This window comes from Diadema antillarum, unplaced genomic scaffold (assembly GCF_040938485.1).
Source record: "Diadema antillarum isolate AM-2024a unplaced genomic scaffold, OU_Dant_1.0 scf00000045, whole genome shotgun sequence".
NCBI lineage: Eukaryota > Metazoa > Echinodermata > Echinoidea > Diadematoida > Diadematidae > Diadema > Diadema antillarum.
The window spans coordinates 150,248-169,987 of NW_027270934.1; the positions used below are offsets into that span (position 1 = coordinate 150,248).

At 39.6% G+C, this 19,740-nt stretch overlaps 1 protein-coding gene across 1 annotated transcript in view; it reads right to left on the reverse strand.

Moving 5' to 3' along the window:
* LOC139714016 (uncharacterized) overlaps positions 1-19,740 on the reverse strand; it is a 99,865-nt gene that overhangs the window by 67,181 nt on the left and 12,944 nt on the right. Inside the window, exons 3-5 of the mRNA XM_071625746.1 lie at positions 9,647-9,755; positions 7,444-7,950; positions 5,237-5,338 (exon numbers count right to left, since the gene is read on the reverse strand). Of these exons, the coding sequence (XP_071481847.1) occupies positions 5,237-5,338; positions 7,444-7,600 (259 nt within the window). The 5' untranslated portion in view covers positions 7,601-7,950; positions 9,647-9,755. The remainder of the gene's footprint in view (positions 1-5,236; positions 5,339-7,443; positions 7,951-9,646; positions 9,756-19,740) is intronic.

The window sequence follows — 19,740 nt, forward strand, 5'->3', positions numbered from 1 at the left end:
CAGGTATCGGAATCAATGGCGCCGGCTTCACTGAATGCTGTGGTTTACCAGCCACCTGACATGTGTGACAAGTCTTACAAAACTCAGCCACATCCACATTCAACCCTGGCCAATAAAAATGCCTCATGATCCGATCCTTTGTCTTTCTGACGCCTAAATGGCCGCCAACAGGTAACTCGTGAGCAATCCTCAAGATCTCACCGCGGTAATTAGGAGGGACAACAACTTGACGGACCACCGTCCAATCCTCATCAGCTGGCCTATGGGGAGGTCTCCACTTCCTCATCAAAATGCCATCTTTGACATAATAGCACTCAGGGACCTTTTCAGCCTCAGCCTCAGAACACGCCGTCTGAGACAAGCCTTTCAACTCAGAGTCTGCCTGCTGTGCTTCAACCAAAGAAGACTTGCTAAACAGCCCATCACTGTTAGCCTTGGAGCCTAATACAGCAACCCCATCATTCAAATCCTTGAAAAAGGTTTCTGCCAACCAAACACCGGAATTCTCCTCCACATCAACAGAATCCGCATCATCTTGAACAGCTCTACGAGCCTGAGACCTAGTCACAACACAATCTGGGAAAATCCCAGGAAATTCCTCCTGCAACTGCTCAGTTTCAGCAACCACCACTGGTTTCTCCGAAACAACTGGAGACGCAACCACCTTGTCCCCAGCCAAGTCATTCCCCAACAGGAAGTCAATGCCTGCCATGGGCAACTCAGGAACAACTCCAACAGTAACAGGACCAGAAACTAGGTCACACTTCAAATCCACTCTATACAGTGGCACTGACATATAACTGCCATCAACAGTCTGAATCAAGACTTTTGCATTCACTGCACTATCTGGTGGAAAAGTCATACCACCATCCACCATCAACGACTGAGAGGCCCCCGTATCCCGCAGGATGACCACTGGCTTACCTGCCTCACCAGAGGTACATGGGGTCACCTCACCATCAAACAAAAAGCTACGATAGCTCTCATCCACCTGCTTCATCCTATCTTTGAATTTGGGAGATTGACTTTCAATGGCCTGTGTTTCACTGAACGGGACACTGTTTTCGGGTAGGACACTTTTTGACATAACAAATCCCAAGTCCTTCTTTGTTTTGTTTTGCAACTTCCAACACTGTGACTTTACATGCCCTGTCTTGTTACAGTGAAAACATTTGATGACATTTGCACTTGTACTGGACCCTTTGTCAGATTGAGGCTTTGGTGCAGATGAAGTTTCAGAACTCGTGCCTTTTTCAGGACCAGCATTCTTTAGATTGCTCGACTGATTTTTGTCTCTCTTATTTCCAGAGAAATTCCTGAAAGGTGGTCTGTTGTCATTTCTGTGGGTCAGCTCATACTCATCAGCCATCAAGGCTGCTTTATGCAAACTTGTCACTTTGTGATCATCCAAATGTGACCTCACACTGAAAGCAACACTCTTTTTGAATTCTTCCAAGAGAACAACCTCACGTAGGTTATCAAAGTCCTGATCTACTTTCAGGGATCTGTACCACCTATCAAACATCATTTCTTTTTCACGAGCAAACTCAACATGTGTCTGGCCTGGTTTGCGGTACGAATTTCTGAACTTGTGTCTGTATGCCTCTGGCACCAACTCATAAGCATTCAACACTGCTTTCTTGACTGTAGCATAGTCACGCGATTGCTCTTCAGAGAGAGATGAGTACACATCGGCTGCTTTGCCGACAAACACACTTTGAAGGAGCAAGGGCCAAAATTCCTGTGGCCAGTTCAAACTGTTAGCCACCTTCTCAAATGACACAAAATATGCATCAACTCTGTTTTCTTCAAACTTTGGCACCAATCGAATGTTCTTGGCCAAATCAAATTCAGAGGGAGCCCTTTCATGATTTCCAACAATCTGTGCATGAGCCAATTCTATCTCACGCAATTTCATTTGATGCTCCATTTCAAGTTTCTGCATTTCCCTTTCTATTTCTCTAGCCCTTTCCCTTTCCTTCATTTCTAATCTCATCTTCTCTTTCTCCACTTCTAATTTCGCAAGCTCAAGCCTTGTTTGATCAGACATTTGAGCTTGATCTGAAGTGTGAATTTCTTCTTTGAGCTCCATGTGACCAGCTACTAAGTCAAGAATATCTGCCTTTCTTACACCTTGTGGAACATCTATATTCAAATGCTGTGCAACAGCGGTCAAATCACATTTGCGTAACCTTTGCAAATCTCTGAGGGACAAATCTGTCCTCTGAACAAATGCCTGAACATCCATTGTACTGATTGACATTGTCACAATGTATTACACACAATATACAATTGAACAATCAACTCAACTGGTATTTTGTCTGTACCAATATTCTGGATTCCGGAACGTTCCAAATTCTAAATTTTGGCTTAAATTCACTTCCCGGACAAGCCCCCAATTTTGTTACGACCAAAATCACTCTGAGAATGATCGCACAAAAGAAACAATCAACTGATGTTCAGGCGGTTTATTAACAGTAATATTGTGGGTACAGACTAGTAATCGGCGTCACATCAATACAATAATGATCACGAGAAACAAATATAAGTCAGTAATGGAATCACTTACGTACACATTACACGCAATATCCCTGGAAATGTCCAAATACGATGCTTGATGCACAAATGAATGATCCGTGATGCACCGATGAATGATTCCTTCGACGTAACTCCAGAGGCGCAGGTTACGATAGTCCACGGTATAGATCCGGGGTAAAATCCACGAAATATGTCCACGGCGAAACGTGCAGAGTCCAAACGTTGTGACGACCACGTCCAGTTGATGCGTTGAATGATGATTCACTTAATATTGTCCAGCTAGGAATCCAGCCCGTCACAGCTTTTCCGTAGCAATGTCCATTGACATAAAAATGGTGTCTATCCCCAATGAAGGCAAATTAATTATCTGCAGGCAAAATGTCTCCCAGGCTTTATCTCCACAAACATAACAGGTCAGCAGGTAACACAGGACTGACTATAACCAGTCGCTTCAAAGCCAGAAGTGACGTAACTCTCAGAGCAGAGGTGTTGGGTACTCTGCCTACTGCAGAATTTCTCTGGCTTATATACTATCCATTCACCCCCTTCTAGCACATTCTATAACTCTCTCCAACCTGCTAGCCAGTCCAAGTTCCAGGAAACTTGGATGACTCACTGCCTAACTATGTACAAAACATCATTGCCAAGAATAACTACCAATCACATTGGGCTACAGGGACAGTGCCTCACTCAGCCAAATAGGTTAGCACTTCCCAGAACATTCTGGAAATGAGTGAAATCATTCTAGATTGAGTGAGCTATAATGTTTTTCCTATTCCATGCATGTACTGTATAGCTACATTGTATACCACCTAGAAAATTCTCCACTGATCTGGTCAGCCTGTATGTACTATATGTATACCACATAGAATGTTCTCCATTAATCTGGTCCACCTGTGTACATACACATTAAAACAACCATGCATACAGTACATCATACATGTACATAACTACTAGTGTGTACATTTGTGACAAATGTTCCCAGCAAAATGTGCAGAATCCAACGACCACGTCCAGTCGATGCGTTGAATGATGATTCACTTTATATTGTCCAGCTAGGAATCCAGCCCGTCACAGCTTTGCCGTAGCAATGTCCGTTGACATTAAAATATGGAGTCCAATGAAGGCACATTAATTCTCTGCAGGCAAAATGTCTCCCAGGCCAAGTATCTCCTCAAACATAACAGGTCAGCAGGTAACACAGGACTGACTATAACAAGTCGCTTCAGAGCCAGAAGTGACGTAACTCTCAGAGCAGAGGTGTTGGGTACTCTGCCTACTGCAGAATTCCTCTGGCTTATATACTATCCATTCACCCCCTTCTAGCACATTCTATAACTCTCTCCAACCTACTAGCCAGTCCAAGTTCCAGGAAACCTGGATGACTCACTGCCTAACTATGTACAAAACATCATTACCAAGAATAACTACCAATCACATTGGGCTACAGGGACAGTGCCTCACTCAGCCAAATATGTAAGCACTTCCCAGAACTTTCTGGAAATGGGTGAAATCATTCTAGATTGAGTGAGCTATAATGTTTTTCCTATTCCATGCATGTACTGTATAGCTACATTGTATACCACCTAGAAAATTCTCCACTGATCTGGTCAGCCTGTATGTACTATATGTATACCACATAGAATGTTCTCCATTAATCTGGTCCACCTGTGTACATACACATTAAAACAACCATGCATACAGTACATCATACATGTACATAACTACTAGTGTGTACATTTGTGACACAAGCGATACTGTATCATTGATCTGACAATGTATGAATTGAGTTGAGTCCAAAGTGACACTGATATCAACTGCGCTGTGTATCCTATCAGTTTTAGGGGAAACAGATCTACAAAGTCCAAGATAAATATGGATACAATCACAATATCAAAACTGTGGGTATGTTTTCATTGCATTCCTCTGCAGCTAAAGAAAAATAAGTCTTTGCCTGCTGAGATACCAAGTTGACTGAATGTTTCCAACAACTTGACACTGATTGCCTGACCTCAAGTTCAAGTTGGATGACCTGGAGGTGTTATCAACCAATTTTACCTATACCTCTATAGGTGCCTATATTTGTTCTAACCGAGGAGTGCTACTTTTATATCTACAAAAGAAAAAAAAAAATTAATGCATCTGTTATCTGACTGGACAACTGTTTTTCTGTCTTTGATGGAAAAATGGCTTGAAATCTAACAGAGAGCCCTAACTTAAAGATCCATTTCCCCTCTTCTTTGAATACAACTCAGCATTATGTATCTAGTTTTAGATATTAGAGGAAAAATGAGCAAAGAAAAATGGGAATCCATCGGGATTCAAACCTGAGACCTCCGGATGCTAGCCCGGTGCTCTACCGACTGAGAAATCCCTATTTCAGTGTTCGTCCCAGAAACTCTTAATTCTCAATGGTCGAATGGTCAGAAGTTATAGCAGTGTGTTTGTGTGTGACACACATGCACACACGTAAACCTGGCATAAACCTGAAGAAAACGCATGTACTTCCAAATTCATCTTAAATGTATTTTGCAACATAAAAGTACATAATTCGGTCATGTTAGTCATTATTTCACAGCTACAAGTATGAGTCTCTTTTATCTATTTCTGTGCAGCACTGAAATTATATTTTCAAACATGTCACTCAAACCAACAGAAATGATCACATACAAGAAACTACGAGAACCATAAAACTAACCTTTGTCTTTCATCAGCATTTCTTTCTTCTTGATGGAGAGGAGTTCTATCTCATCAGCAAGAGAGGCTGTGGTTCGACCAGAATATGGCCGCCCTTCATCACCTACAGATTGAGAGACACAGACAGCCAGAGAGGAATATAAAAGTTAAGACATACTAGATACATTCATACACATACCTGTAGCTGAGTATTTTGCAAAACAAGACTTGTGAGACAATTTTATGAGTGGTTTAATTTTCTATCATGGATCACGGTGATGGAATAGAGAACAGGCATAATCCCTATTAAGAAGCAGAGCTACTGACTGATGAATTTGAATAAAGCTACTGGCTTCCCTGAATTATTGTTATGGAGGCAACTTTTGGCATGTTGTTAATTTTGTGTATAGTAGATGACTTATAACCACCCCATGAAATATGTGACCCATCACATCAAACGGCATGACAAGTCAGATTTTCTTCTTTTTTTTAACATGACATTCAGTCAGTGCATTGTCTAAGCTTTGATTTGAAGTACATGTATAATCCATCATAAGAAACTCTCTATATCCAGGGATATTCCTGATTGAATGTGTCTCATGACAAAGTTGCAGAAAAAGTGTAAAGAAATTTACTCCTTAAGGCTGCTCTCCCTCCTCTTTTGTTTGGAGACAGCCCACCTTCAGGGATAGAAAATTTAGCATCTACAATGTAAACCCCTCAGCAATAACATGTCTACTTGATCCATTACACACGACACTTAATAGGACTTTATACTCATGAAATCTACGAAAAAACAAAGTAGGTTTTGAATTCTGATTAGCATGAGAAAAAGGGGCCATTCAAGAAGTATAACATCTACATTTTTGAGTTACGTTTTATAGTAAAATGTGGTAATGTGTAGCTTCAGCACTAAAGCAAGATAGATTATACACAGCTGTACTTCAATTTGCAACCCTATGCCTTTGCTTACGCGAGAGCCAAACTTCCTTTTTCTTTGTTCAATGAGTTGAATCTTAAAGTGTCTACACAAAAGAATCTGAGAATAATAGTGACATCAAACAAGACAGATATGCATCGCTTCTGAACATCGTCTTTGAATGGCTGTCATTTTCTTTTTTCTAACCATTGATATCCGTCAGGGCACTGTTGCATAAAAGTTGAGTTCATACCTATGTCAGACAACCAAATATAAGTCTCTGAATGCTGATTGGTTGATACCCAACTTATGTTTGATTGCATCTTTCTATGCAACAAGGCCCAGGATCACAAGAGCAGGGCCTTTATTTGCATGCTGTTGGATTTGTAAAGCACTTCATGGTCCATTGTGCTGATACCCTCTATGATAAAGAATGGCACTAAAAGCATCGGTAGTATAGATGTGGTTGTTCACAAACAATGTTTTCGCTCATCGTTTTTGGAATGACATGGTATCAAAGATTCTTGCAAGAACATGAATTCTGTAGCATAAGGCAATTGTAATCTCCTGAAAGTAGCCAGTCCCTTCAAGACAAAACTTTACACTTCTGTGTACCTAATATCAGAGGAATTGATTGTTGTTTTGATGAAGGCATGCACACTCAGTGGTTTTTATAACTCCAATAAATGTTGTGTAAATTGTTTGAAACTCTTAAAATCTTTGAGCAAAACTTTTGTGGCATTTCAATGACAGTGCTGACAGACCTACTCTTTTGATTCACTTTAATACTACATATCTGCTGATTCACAGAGATCTGAAGATCTGATGCACTGGACTAAAAATAGGGGCGTGCTCCATTTGTGCTGCATCCAAAATTAGAAAAGTTGTCAAGCACAGTGGAATCATTGAGGTGGTGAGATTTCAACTGTCAATCTACAATGCATTCTGTACAATTGAAAGACAATCTCATGTACCTGGACATATCAGATCTTATCACAACTACAAAGTGTCATTTATACTTGTTAAATATAAGGCATCTATAGGACAAACTACGGGTACATAAGTCCAAGCTAAAGTTAGTACTGTAAAACCAGAAATTTTTGTGGGCATGAAACTTTGAGAATTTCGCAAGGAGCCAAGATTGGAGAAAGTTGATGCTCGCAAAAGTTTTTGTCTACATAATGCATTAAATATCAGTGGCAATTCACAGAGTTTTGTGTCATGAAAAAGGTCATCGGCTCCAACTTGCTGTAAATTTCATGGCAAGAATGTTTCTGGTTTTACAGTAGTTAATAAGTTGGGTTTCTTACCCGAGTCAAAATCTTTGCCTTTTCTGCTTCGTCTTTGGGTTGCTTCATCCTCCACCTCACTCCCAGCCAGTCCCATGCTTGCTTCTCCTCCTCCTTTCTCACCGCTGCAACCAACCGGTCTCTTCTTTTCTCCATCACTTCCACTGCCTGTCCTCATCTTGTCCAGGAATGATGGTCAGAGGTCTTGAGGTGGAGCTTGCATAGCTTGAGCAGAGTCCAACATTATTTGCAAACCACTACCATGCACTTGACAATATAGGAAGTTGTGTAATCAAAATTTGTGTCTCCGTTAGTTTTGATCAATCAGGTTTTGTAGAGGCACTCATGCAAACAGCAAATCTGACAGTACTCAATTTGTGTTTGCACAATTGATTTTGCTCACAGCGCATTAATAAAAGTTTGACTTGTTCAAATTTGCTCAAGGTACACTTGTTTGCACTGTATTGCTGCCAAGCTTGGTAATGATCTTCTCCCAAGGAAATATTGTAAATTTCTGCCCAAGGAGTCCTGTTAAAACAAGAAAGAGATTTTGGATAAGTATGACAATAATATACATGTTGATGGCTTGTTGAATATTTCAGATTAGCTACTGTTGACTAATGCTCCCACATTTTTTCCCATGCAGATACTTGTACATGACACTTGCTAAAATGTATTTGATAGTTGAATACTAAGGGAAATATCTTAGTCATACGGATTCAATGCAATACTGCTGTATGAACATTAAGTGCTATGACATTATTTATTTGAATTCTACAGAAGATTAAACACAACTAATGAAGCAGATATAGTTTTTCCCCAATCAAAGTTTGGAATACTATTGAGAAATGTATTAACAATTTGTAGTATACATTTTTTTTTTTTTGCCATTGCACAATCACTGTTTGGCCTGGGACCTTCAACCCAAGAAATGCATACTCACTTGTCTGAATACATGCACTTTCGATTCAAAAGCATTAAGTACACATGCTACCACAGCAGCCAAGCATCTTAGCGGCACTGTTTAATGTTCCTGAGTCTGCCAAAGCAAAAACCTTCCATCGTCTTTGTGTTGTTGTCACTGAATTGCCACAGCATACTCTCAACAATACTAACTGAATTTTGAATTGGTGCATTTTTTAGACGAATGAGCTCGGAAGACAAATACTTTCAGTGAAAATTGCAGCGAACCTGGACTCTACACTTTGCAACAGTCATTATTTTCCCACTCTGAAGCATTCACTATTGGCCAGAATGACGACTTTGTTCAGATACACCAGTTTTGGGAACTGGACAGAGCTGCTGCCTTACTGAACCTCAGCAATGACATTGGAGCATGTGTCTGCAGGATGAAGTCTGCTTTAACCTTTTCTACGATGCCGCAAGCACTACCAGCTCCTTCCATGTTATCTACGATGCTGTCAGCACTTCAATTTGCTGTGAGCAACAATCATAAAGCTTGGATGCAAAGCGAGTACAACTATTTGTCCGACACTAATATAAATCATTGTGCTGTGTAGCCAACTCAACCATGAGTGTTCTAACGTTTTGTCGCAACCTCAAACAGTTTTTCAATTCATCTCACATTTGGTTAGGGATATTTGCTTGTCAAAATTCAGTTTTACTGATAGTTTGTACTGGTCCAATGGTCTTTTCATCATATCATGGCTAATTACCAATCCCTTGTGGTACAGACAATTGGCTGAGAAACTAACATTCATCTCCATTGTCCATGAGTTGACAGCCAAAGATTGATGGGTATATAGCATGTTGTCAGCTAAGTATAATTAGTGCACTTTATTCCAGACAATTTTAGCTCTTCACGAAACCATTACAATTATTGTCTCAAATTTCTAGTGTGTTCCACACCAGCCAGCAGAGGTACATTACATTGTATCTGTCATTATTGCCTAGGTAATAAGATTGATAAGATTGATTGAGGAGACACTTGTAGGCAGGTGCACACTGCTGTCTACCATTGTACAACGGATGTCTGATTTGATCACCAGAGTACCTGTTCATAATTAATCAAGTTCGCAGCCAGAGTAATATCCTTGTCTTGGTTTATTATTCATCAGAGATCTAATTGGGTGAGGAGGTTGTGCCATAAAGTCCTTTGGTTTTGTATGGTACATTTCCATTGGTTTGTTGTATTGGATGAATTATACACATGCACTACCTCCCACAAATTGCTTGGTACAGTAAAAAGTTTGCATAATCTTACCATTATGTTGACTGCATCATCATCATCCATTCTCAATCTCTTTGAATGCCTGTGTGCCACCTTAAAGCTGACAATCTTCAGTGTCATGTATTCACAGTCACACAAAATCCTGGAAAAGGACAAGAAGAAAATTAACGAAAGGGATAACACATACTCCTAATAGAAACATCAATACGTCTGCAATATCCTATGCACAAATGAAAAAGGTGTAATGTATCTTTTCTAAATAAACTGGGTGTATCTGGTTATAGGTGGGGAAGGTATCACTCCAACATCAGCATAATAAAAGTAAACTTGATCCTAGCACACAATAACAAGTGGCAGTCCATAAAAAGCTACAATGATATTGAATGTTCCTTGGCTCCATACTGACTTTGATCCTGACTGTTCCGAGTGTCTCAATAAGATACATGTACAGCTGTATATGGACTTGTACCCTTGACTATTGTTAACAAGCATCCATGACAAAACTTTCACCACTAATGGGTGAACTTAGGATACAGTGGTAGCTTTGAGTGCATCATAGATCTACATTATTAAAGAAAGAAAGTAGAAATGCCGCTATGGCGACTGGTATGCCTTTGTTACATTTTCAAACACATTATTCTCCCAGTAGGTCTTCAGTCCTGTATCTTGGCAATGTGAATGACAGTTTTAAAATGACTGATATTAAAGAAATTCAAATGCCATTTGAAAGTTTGATGGCACAACCTCAAAATGTGTTTGGTGGTAATGCAATGCACAGGTATTCATTTTAAGAATCAGAAGTTTTGTTTGACTTTGGACCCTTGACTAACATGGATGTATGACATCCATGGTCTACAACTTTCTCCAAATAATCACTATCTGATAATATACCAATTTCTAAGACAACAACCTTGAGTAATTTTCAAAATAAGGGGAACAAGTGAAATTCCAGCAGTTTTGTTTGACCTCTGACCCCATGGCCCAAATATTTCCCTATAGAAACATTGTGAGATGATGCACGGCATGTGGTGTACATTGTATACCTTGCAAGCTGACTTAAGTAGATAAGTATACATAGTGTAGTCACATTATATTTTAAAGCTCATGTACGGTGTACGACACTAGAGCAACAATCCTTGCTTGTTTTGCAGAAGTACCAGGTAACATTATTGATGATTTTTTTTCTCTCTCTAATATTCTGCTTGAGATTTATGAATTTCCATGTTGTCATGGACTACAAGAAAACAGATATTAGGGACTCTCTAATCTACAGCAAAGATTAGGAGAATGTGTGAAGTACATTGCACTCACACATGTGCAGTAAACAAGAGCAGGTGTGTGACTGCAATGGGGTTAAAGCGATGCTGAAGTACTAGAGCGACATCATATGTAGCATATCTTTCCATTTCTGGAGTCCATCCAGTTTATTTGATCCTTGTAATTGTTTTACTGATTTCACTCACCATAACTCTATATACCGGGTCATCAGAATTAATTCTTGCTGGGTAAGAACCTGTCAAATGGCTATTACTGTATGCATACTGGTATAAAGAAACCTGTACAGAAGCTTGTTCTATTTTTTGTCAGAAGAGTATTAAGTCAAACTACAGCTGTGTGTACAATTTTCATCTGCACCATGTGTACATTCGTAATAATCACTCCATCTAAAATTGGCTGTCTTCCCAAATACCAGCGTGGTCATTGCATAATGGTTGCTTAGTAACATGATGCAGGAAGCATTATTACTTGTGCCTGCAGCAAACTCAATTAAGGTATTGTATAGCTTGTGTGTGATGTATTCAACCTGTGAATGAATATGGATACTGGTTTATCATGAGTGACACGCTGACATGAAAACAATCAAGCAGTATTAATTCCACTGCCATTGTGCTGCCTAGTACAACACTGTTTTGTATCTTGAGGCAAAGCTCAACATTTACATTGAGCCAATGGTCTGGGGCAAGTAAAAATGGAGTCAATGATAGCAGAAGGACACTAGTATGCAAGATACCTTATGGTGGTCTGATCAGATGACCCTACCTTCATTGTGACTACACATCATACAAGAAAAACAACTCATTTCAATGTATAAATCAGACATCCATGAAGATATAAAATTGCAAAGATTAAGATATCTATAAGATATTTTTCTGTCAAAGTCTTTTGAAACTAGAATACCAACAACTTTTCTGTTTGTGAGATATTACTTCCTTATTAACATTCAAACAATAATGACTTGAATGTGAGGTGGCATGTTACAACTACATTTCTGTGCCTACCCCATATGAGAAATCACTATTCCTATTAAGCATGCTGCATATACTTCAGCATCTATCAGTGCTTAATGAACCACTTCTTACATTGTAAATTGTCATCTATTCAGATCACTGAGCAACTTCTGTATTTGTGACAACAATGAGTACTGACAAAGGTTTTGACTCAATCATGTGTGGCACACACACACAATATGTACTGCTCTTGTGTATGCACTAAAGACCAATTTTTCATTCTCCCTGTCTCTCTCCTATCCCCTTTTCTACAGAACTGCATTCTAATTTCTCTCCTTATGTAATATCTATATAAGAGTATTATGTTCATCTTTTTGAGCATCAACTTACATTACTCATATCATTTGTTTTCAGAGGCCAGCATCAATATCAACCAAGAACTCAAAATTACAGAAAAAAAAAAGAAATCCATTACATTCTCTCTTCAAGATATGACATTTTCTTGCTCTGTAGATAGAAATGTTCTATGGTACACTGTTCTATTTAGATGAATTAACTTGTGTTGCTACAATGTATTAATCTAGGATTGTACTTTGTATTTATCTATCTATTTTTTGTGAGTTCAAATTACATGTGTACATATCAAAGCATGTGCAGGGGAATCCCATTCTATTGAGATTGTCAGGTCTGGCTAATTCACCTTGTTATATCGGGACCTTTGTGTGTCTGTAAACACCAATAAATGTACACTGTATAAACATAGTCTGTTATGATAGCATTACTTTACAGCACATAGTTCAACTCAATATTAATAAACAGGAAAATAGGAAATGCATTGAGAAAATGCTAAGAGTAGTTTCCATGCTTGGAGTCAAATGTTTTAGATTGGAAAATAATTACTGATACTTTATGTTGCAGGCGGAACCTTCTCTTTGTTTTATATGTTACTGAACCTTTATATAGTCCATACATTGTCTTGACATCGTCTCAATAACAAAATACGTGGTGCTGTAGATGCGAATGGTAATCAAAGAAAATAATGTCTCCACCATGAATTGTGGAGGCACAAAAACCAAAGAAAAAAAAAATGAATGCCCTATCTCCAATAATTTAATTTGTACAGCGCCAAGAATGGCATGCGACACTGGGATCCTAAACGCTCATTAATAGTGCATCAATCTTCTGAACTTTTGATTCGATGATGGAACTAAAGTTCTCTTTGAATTTCCTGTATGCATGTCATTTTGTAATGCGCAGTAGAGTATATTATTATAGTAGCTGCGCAATATAAATGTCCTTTATTATTATTATTATTATTAAAGTTTCAGTCAATGATATACTGGGTACAGACGGATAGCATCCCAGTCTTATCCCTCAAAAAATAGAGCCAAGTAAAGGATGTTACATGATTGTCTGAGTGTTCCTACAAATATGAACAACTATGAACTTGACTTGCTAGTCAAAATAGTGCATATTTCTGTACCACATCAAACTTTATCCTCAATTTGACAATAATTAAAGTCATGCATTTCTTGGCTTGGGGTGAAGGTCTAGGGCAATTACCCCCTGGGCAATTACCCCGACCCTTCCCCTGACCCTAACCCTAATCCTGAAGCTAATCCTAACCCTAACCCAAACTCTAAACCTAAACCTAACCCTAGCCCTAAGCTCTAACTTGTACTGAAAATCTCCTTCATCATGACACCAAATCTTAACCCATTGAGGACAGTTTGATTTTGCTACAACGCGTATTTCCCAGAGACGCTTGCCCTAGTACACTCGGGACTCGTCCTCAACGTGTTAATGGAGGTATATGTAGCCTGCATTTTATGAAGAAATGCAAGAACAGTTCAATACACTGTACATGTACAGTGATCTACATTTGTATGTATAGATCTATGTGTAGATCTATGTATAGACCTACAATTGTGTATGTATCAATGTATAGATCTATGTATAGACAGGCCTCGAATTAACCGACGGCCACCGACGGCCATGGCCGTCGGTGCCCCTCTCGTTGGCCGCAATGCCTTTTGTTTTTTGATCAAAGTTACGGCCAAAAAATGTGCCCTTTTTCTTGGGGCCGTGGTGCCCTTTCAGAATGAAAGTTATTATTTATGACATATGATATGCCCTTTCTCAAAGTCTATTTAATAAGCTTGAACAACTTTCCTGATCTCAAATATCATACCTTCAGTTCACTCGCGTCCCGATATATCTGATTCAAACTCAAAGTATCTTTCCAAGATACGAGATGACGTGTACGTACATGTACGCCCGACCGGCCTCCGCAGCGCAGCGGACGCGAGTATGTACTAGCTAGGCAGCGCATATTCAGATAGTAGATAGAGTAGTAAAGAGTGAACTCCAAGTTCACCAAGAAAAAATAAAAATCCCACGATGCCAAGGTGTGCCAGGCTGGGGAATGGGGAGGGGTGGAGAGGGAGAGAGACCAATCAACAGAAGAAACCACGCGTACTGGCGCATTCTTGAAGGTCATGAACTGTCTGTCACGGACTAATCATAGCAATCTACACGCGCGCGCAAATTCCTTTGCCTTGTGGTTTTGCCAGCCAGCTGTCGGAATGTGCTTTGAAGTTTCATGGCAGCCTAGCTGGCCTGGCTGGCCTGAAAGGGTGTCGAGTTTCAATCAATACCTACTGTTGTTTTATTCCTGTTTTAAAAAATGTCGTTTCACCTGATAGAAACGCGGAGATCGGGAATGTGTTACAGCTGTCGGGAAGAGGTTTTTGTTGTGTGTTGCACTTTGTGTGTGTGTGTGTGTGTGTGTGTGTTTGCTTGTTTTTCTCGGTTGTTTTTCTTCTTTCTTTTTTCATAAACACCAAACATGCCCTTTCCAATGTGGCCTTGGTGCCCCTCTGACTGACTTAAGTGCCCTGGCCTCTTGGAAAAAGTGCCCTTTTCTAAATGGCCTTGCCCCTCCAAAATCCTATTTCGAGGCCTGTATAGATCTACATGTATAAACTAGTTTTGAAGATTTTTTTCCCCATTATGACAGCAGACATCATCAGATTGATTTACAAGATTGCCTCCAAAAAAGTGTCTATCTCTATCTGAGCATTCGCACGTACTGAGATTGCTTAATTTGAAACATGACTGTGCAAATGTAATTAAGCAAAATACAATCATGTTTCAAACCGAGCAAACTTGCTGTGTGAATGGAAACTGGAATCGTGGAGGATGATTTGAAATTTGATTACAATCATGTTTCAAATGATGGTCCGGAGGTGTTTTTCAATCACATTTCACCAGAATTAAGCAATAAATCATAAGACAGCGTGTGAACATACTACTTATCTCCAATCGTGTTTTGGGGAGCAGAAATTACGGTAACCTTCCAATCACTCCCTCAGTCAAAAGTGACTGATGGGAACTTGGGGAGAAGCCAAACCTCCCCTCCATGCTCTGAAATTTAAAACAACAGAATCCACAAAGTAATTCCAAAGGTGTGAATGGACGATAATTCAAATCGTAATTGCAATCATGTTTGAAACCTTGTTTCAAATCAAGCAAACTCGGTAAGTGCAAAAAGGCCCTATACTGAAATCTGTTACATTTTGTCCCCTTCCCAATGATTTGTCCTAAAATCAATATCCAGCACTGTGAGTGGCCACATATATTACTCCCAGATGTTCAATATCTGTTTGTTCTGTTATGCAGCATGGTAGCCACAAGAACACAAAATACAAGGGTCCATGTCAGCTCTTTCTTCATCTTCTTCTTTTTGAAAGCTCAAATGGGCATTGCGTATTGATCTGGTGTTTGGCTCCATAATGTAACAATAAAGTCAAGAGATTGAAACATACACAAAAGAAATGCATTCTCCTCAGTGTTCTTGAAGTGTGATAATGAAGACAATCGTCAATCAATAAACAATGTTCTCTAGAATTTCAATGGCCTGACTATGTAGGTAATGGTTACACAGCATCATTCTCCTGTTGTTGGAAGCACATCCCACATACCAATGTGTGCAGTAGACAACTATCCAAGCTACTGTATCTACAGCAAGGACTCCAACATTGATAAACAGCTTTTATGCACAGCCTTGAAAACCAACGGTCACTTCGATTGACTATTCACACTCTGAATACAAAATGTTATGTTGCTGTCTAATTGCCAGGGGTAATGTTGAATAACATGTGAAATCAAACCAACAAGAATCACCATGAGCCATAGTACTGGTACTTGCTGTTGGCAAATTGGAACAAATTGAAACCTTCAAAAATATTTTCTCTCACATTGTCCAAACAGATACCATGGGTAAATAAAATCCTGCCATCAGGAACTTACCTGCATATATGTAGCATAAACTATATAGACATATGTGACCCGCGACAACGGTTTCAGGCAAAAGTCACAAGAGCAAATTCCCTCCTAGGCGGGGTACAAAGATTTTGACCATTATTTTTGTCGATTTAGGTTTTTTGCAGAAATCGAATCTCTGATATGTTTTCTACATCTACACTAAATTTCATAGCATAAGACTAAGGTTTTCCTATCGAAAATGGAATTTCAAGCACCCTATGTTGGATCGCACTCGTCAGTTTCGAGCTTCTTTCGAACTCCGCGCCAATATCCCCAGCGTTGCTACGGCGCGGGGTCTCGCATGCGATTGGCTGGTGCGTCGCATACATTTACATAGTTCGGCTTTCGAGACACCAGTTGCAGCGTTTGGGGAATGCTTTGTCCACGCGTGCACGATTACATGCTCCATTGTTCTTGCTATAGTGGTTTATATACGCTCGCTCTGTAGTGCGTGCTCTTCGTTTGGCTTTCTATCCAAACTATTCTACCGCAATGTTCGACAACGGAAGTGAAACAAAAATCATGTAGCCTGACATAACCGTGTGAAAAGAAAACTAGATATTCTCAAACTTGTCTACTTGAACATGTAGTAGAAATTATGACAGCATGAAGGTAGATGAGAGGAAAGGAGCGGTCACATGTGACTAATTATATTCAAATACTACACGTCAAGATCGCACTAAACTAACGAGTCGAGTTTGTTTGTTTGTTTTAACTTAATTAGCATCACCGAACAAAGCAACATATGCGTGTCTTGTGAAAGCAACACAAACAGGAAGCGTGACCCTTGCCAGCACAAGCAATTTTTTGCCTTCAAAAGGGTCGCCAATGGTATAGACAAATCAACCACAATGAAAACGCGATTTGGAAATGTGTGGATTCGCCACCGCTCCTGTTACATGCACGCGGTCATGGCGTGTGGATGCCATTGCGTAATGCGTGCACCAAATACACATGTACATGTACACCATACAGCTGTACGTGCAATTATCGTATTCACCATCTTGAAAGACGTACTGTAAACACACCTGAGCGAAACGCATTGTTTTTCGGCTCCATACGATGAGCTCCGAGGAAGGTGCCCGGGAAATTTGACTCTCTCAGTGAGCCAATCAGAAGGCGATGTGGTTGCTAGAGGCGGAGCTTAACATCGATCGGCACCATCGTACGGATGGGTGATTCTCCCCTCGCATCGCGCTCAGACATAGTCTTTGAGAAAGAGGTGAATCTTCAAAGCCTGTTTTCTCGCAATTTTGTGAGGCTAACAACTTAAAAAGTGCATTTTATTTCTCTTTCTATGCCCACTTATGGTGCCGAAGAATACAAGTGTTTTATATCAATGCAAAGCTTAGGAAATGGGCAATGTGATTCAGTGAAAAAATGAATTTTCAAAATTCCCGACTTTTGCCTGAAACCGTTGTCGCCGGTCACATATATATTCAAATGTGTCTTACAGTTGATAATACCTGAATATAAGAACCACTCCAAGTCCAAATTTGGCTATTGTCTTTCAAGACCCTTAACAAAGTCAGGCAATAATATAGAAAATCAGTCAAGTGACTGCATTTTACATTCAAATTTGTGTAAGTAACATTTCAATAACTGATAAAAACTAAAATCATTATAAAGTTATCTATCTATTTCTATTTTCCCCCTAAATTTTCTGTAATGGACTTGGGTCATTCTTACATTCAGGTATTCAATTCATTGCTACATGTACTAGTTACCTGCACTTACTCACAACAGCATCATTTTATGTTGTTAATGCAAAATGTTTCTGATAAATTTTTGATGAAGCAATGAATGGTACAGCACATGACTGTGTCTATTTGACATCTTTTGATATCGCCCGATGTCAAAAGTCAGGGTGCGCCTTCTACATGAGTGTGCCTTATACAGGAGTGTCTATGGTATACAAAACATTATAACAAAGAAAGAAAACAGGAAGAGCATACAAGTAGTTTTCAAAATTTCCTATTGAGCCTAACACCAATCAGAAATGTTAGTGAACATATTTCATTAGCAAGAGGTTACCTCTATGACATTTGACATTTTCACTTTTATTTTCTTTTTTTATCTTCTGCAGTATGATATTAATGAAACAGAGGAAAACATCAATACCACTTTATGCGAGTTATACGTGGCCGGTATTCCATTAACTAGATAGCATGCTTAAGTCAGAAAATCTAAGCCATTTTGCTTATTTTCTGGTTAAGACAAATTCTTAGCCAAAGTTTGTATTCCATAAAAATTGGCTAAGAATTTGTCTTAGCATTTGGCTAAAAATTTTGCTTAGAATTCTGCCTTGAATAGCTAAGACAGATTTCGGCTTGGTGGCTAAGCATATTTTCTTAAAGATGTGCCATATATCAGTATTCCATAATGACATTTGTCTAATAAATTTACCTTAAATTTAAGACAGCTATTGAGCTGTCGTAACTTGGGTTTCAAATAAGAAAATTTCACGGGTGTAGCATATAAACAATGTAGGAAAGAGGGCAGCTTGAGCTTATGATTTTTCATTTATTTAGTAAATAAACAAGTTCATCAGCATTGTATAATGAAATGAGTTCAGGATTTGACAAAGCGTCTCGTGTGCGTCTAGTCGGCTACAGGTATACGGTTTACGGTAGATCATAGACTGGGGAATGGGGGGGGGGGTGTATGGGTGCCCTCAACCTCGTTCTCAGCGCGCATAAGCGGCGGAGGAGCGCGCAGCTCAGTTAGAAGCGAACGCGCAGGGACAGTATGCACAGATAAGTCTACATTTACTAGGTGTTGTGTAGTATTAGACCCTCTAGTGTGTGTACACCTTCGTCTTGTACATGCCCCTAGATGTGCGGCGATCACAGTTTGTGTATTGAGTCGGGCAAACTGAAGCATCCTCTCTGGCTGTAGCTAGCTGAGTACCGGTACATCGGATCGGCGAGTACGGAAATACTAATACTATAGTAGGCCTACTAACATTAGGGTGTACACAAGCACTCGCTTTGATTTTGATTCCCCTGATTTTATCACTTGGTGTCGACATATCGTACCGGTAGGCGGTACTTGTGTGGCGTGATGTGATTGCTGCGTGAGTCTCACTCAAATGTCCGCAACTTTGTCCAAAAAGATCCAAAACAATGCATTCCTGTTAGGTCTACTACTATAGGGTTGACTGTTAGAGTAATTAATATGAAGACGTTGCTCCTAAAGCCTCTAACAATGTTAATTACCGCTTACATCTTTTTCTATATATGGTGGCTAGGGTCGTTGCGATTTTTGCTTAAACACGTAAAATACCTAGACTTTCACCGCAGGGCAGCTGTTCACGAATGGTGGTGACATGAATATCTTTCTTATGATGTCATCAGAATTTAAGATTTTTGCTTAGCCAAATCGCCCGACTTAGGAAAAATGCCCTAAAGTTTATGGAATACCATTAGGGCAGTTTTCTTAGCCAAGCAAAAATCTAAGACTTGCTTAGACTTAAGCAATTTGTCTTAGAAAGTCTATGGAATATCGGCCCTGAAGTTGAGGACCTACAATCATACCACCAAATATCAGGCCACACTGTCAATAGTGGATGGC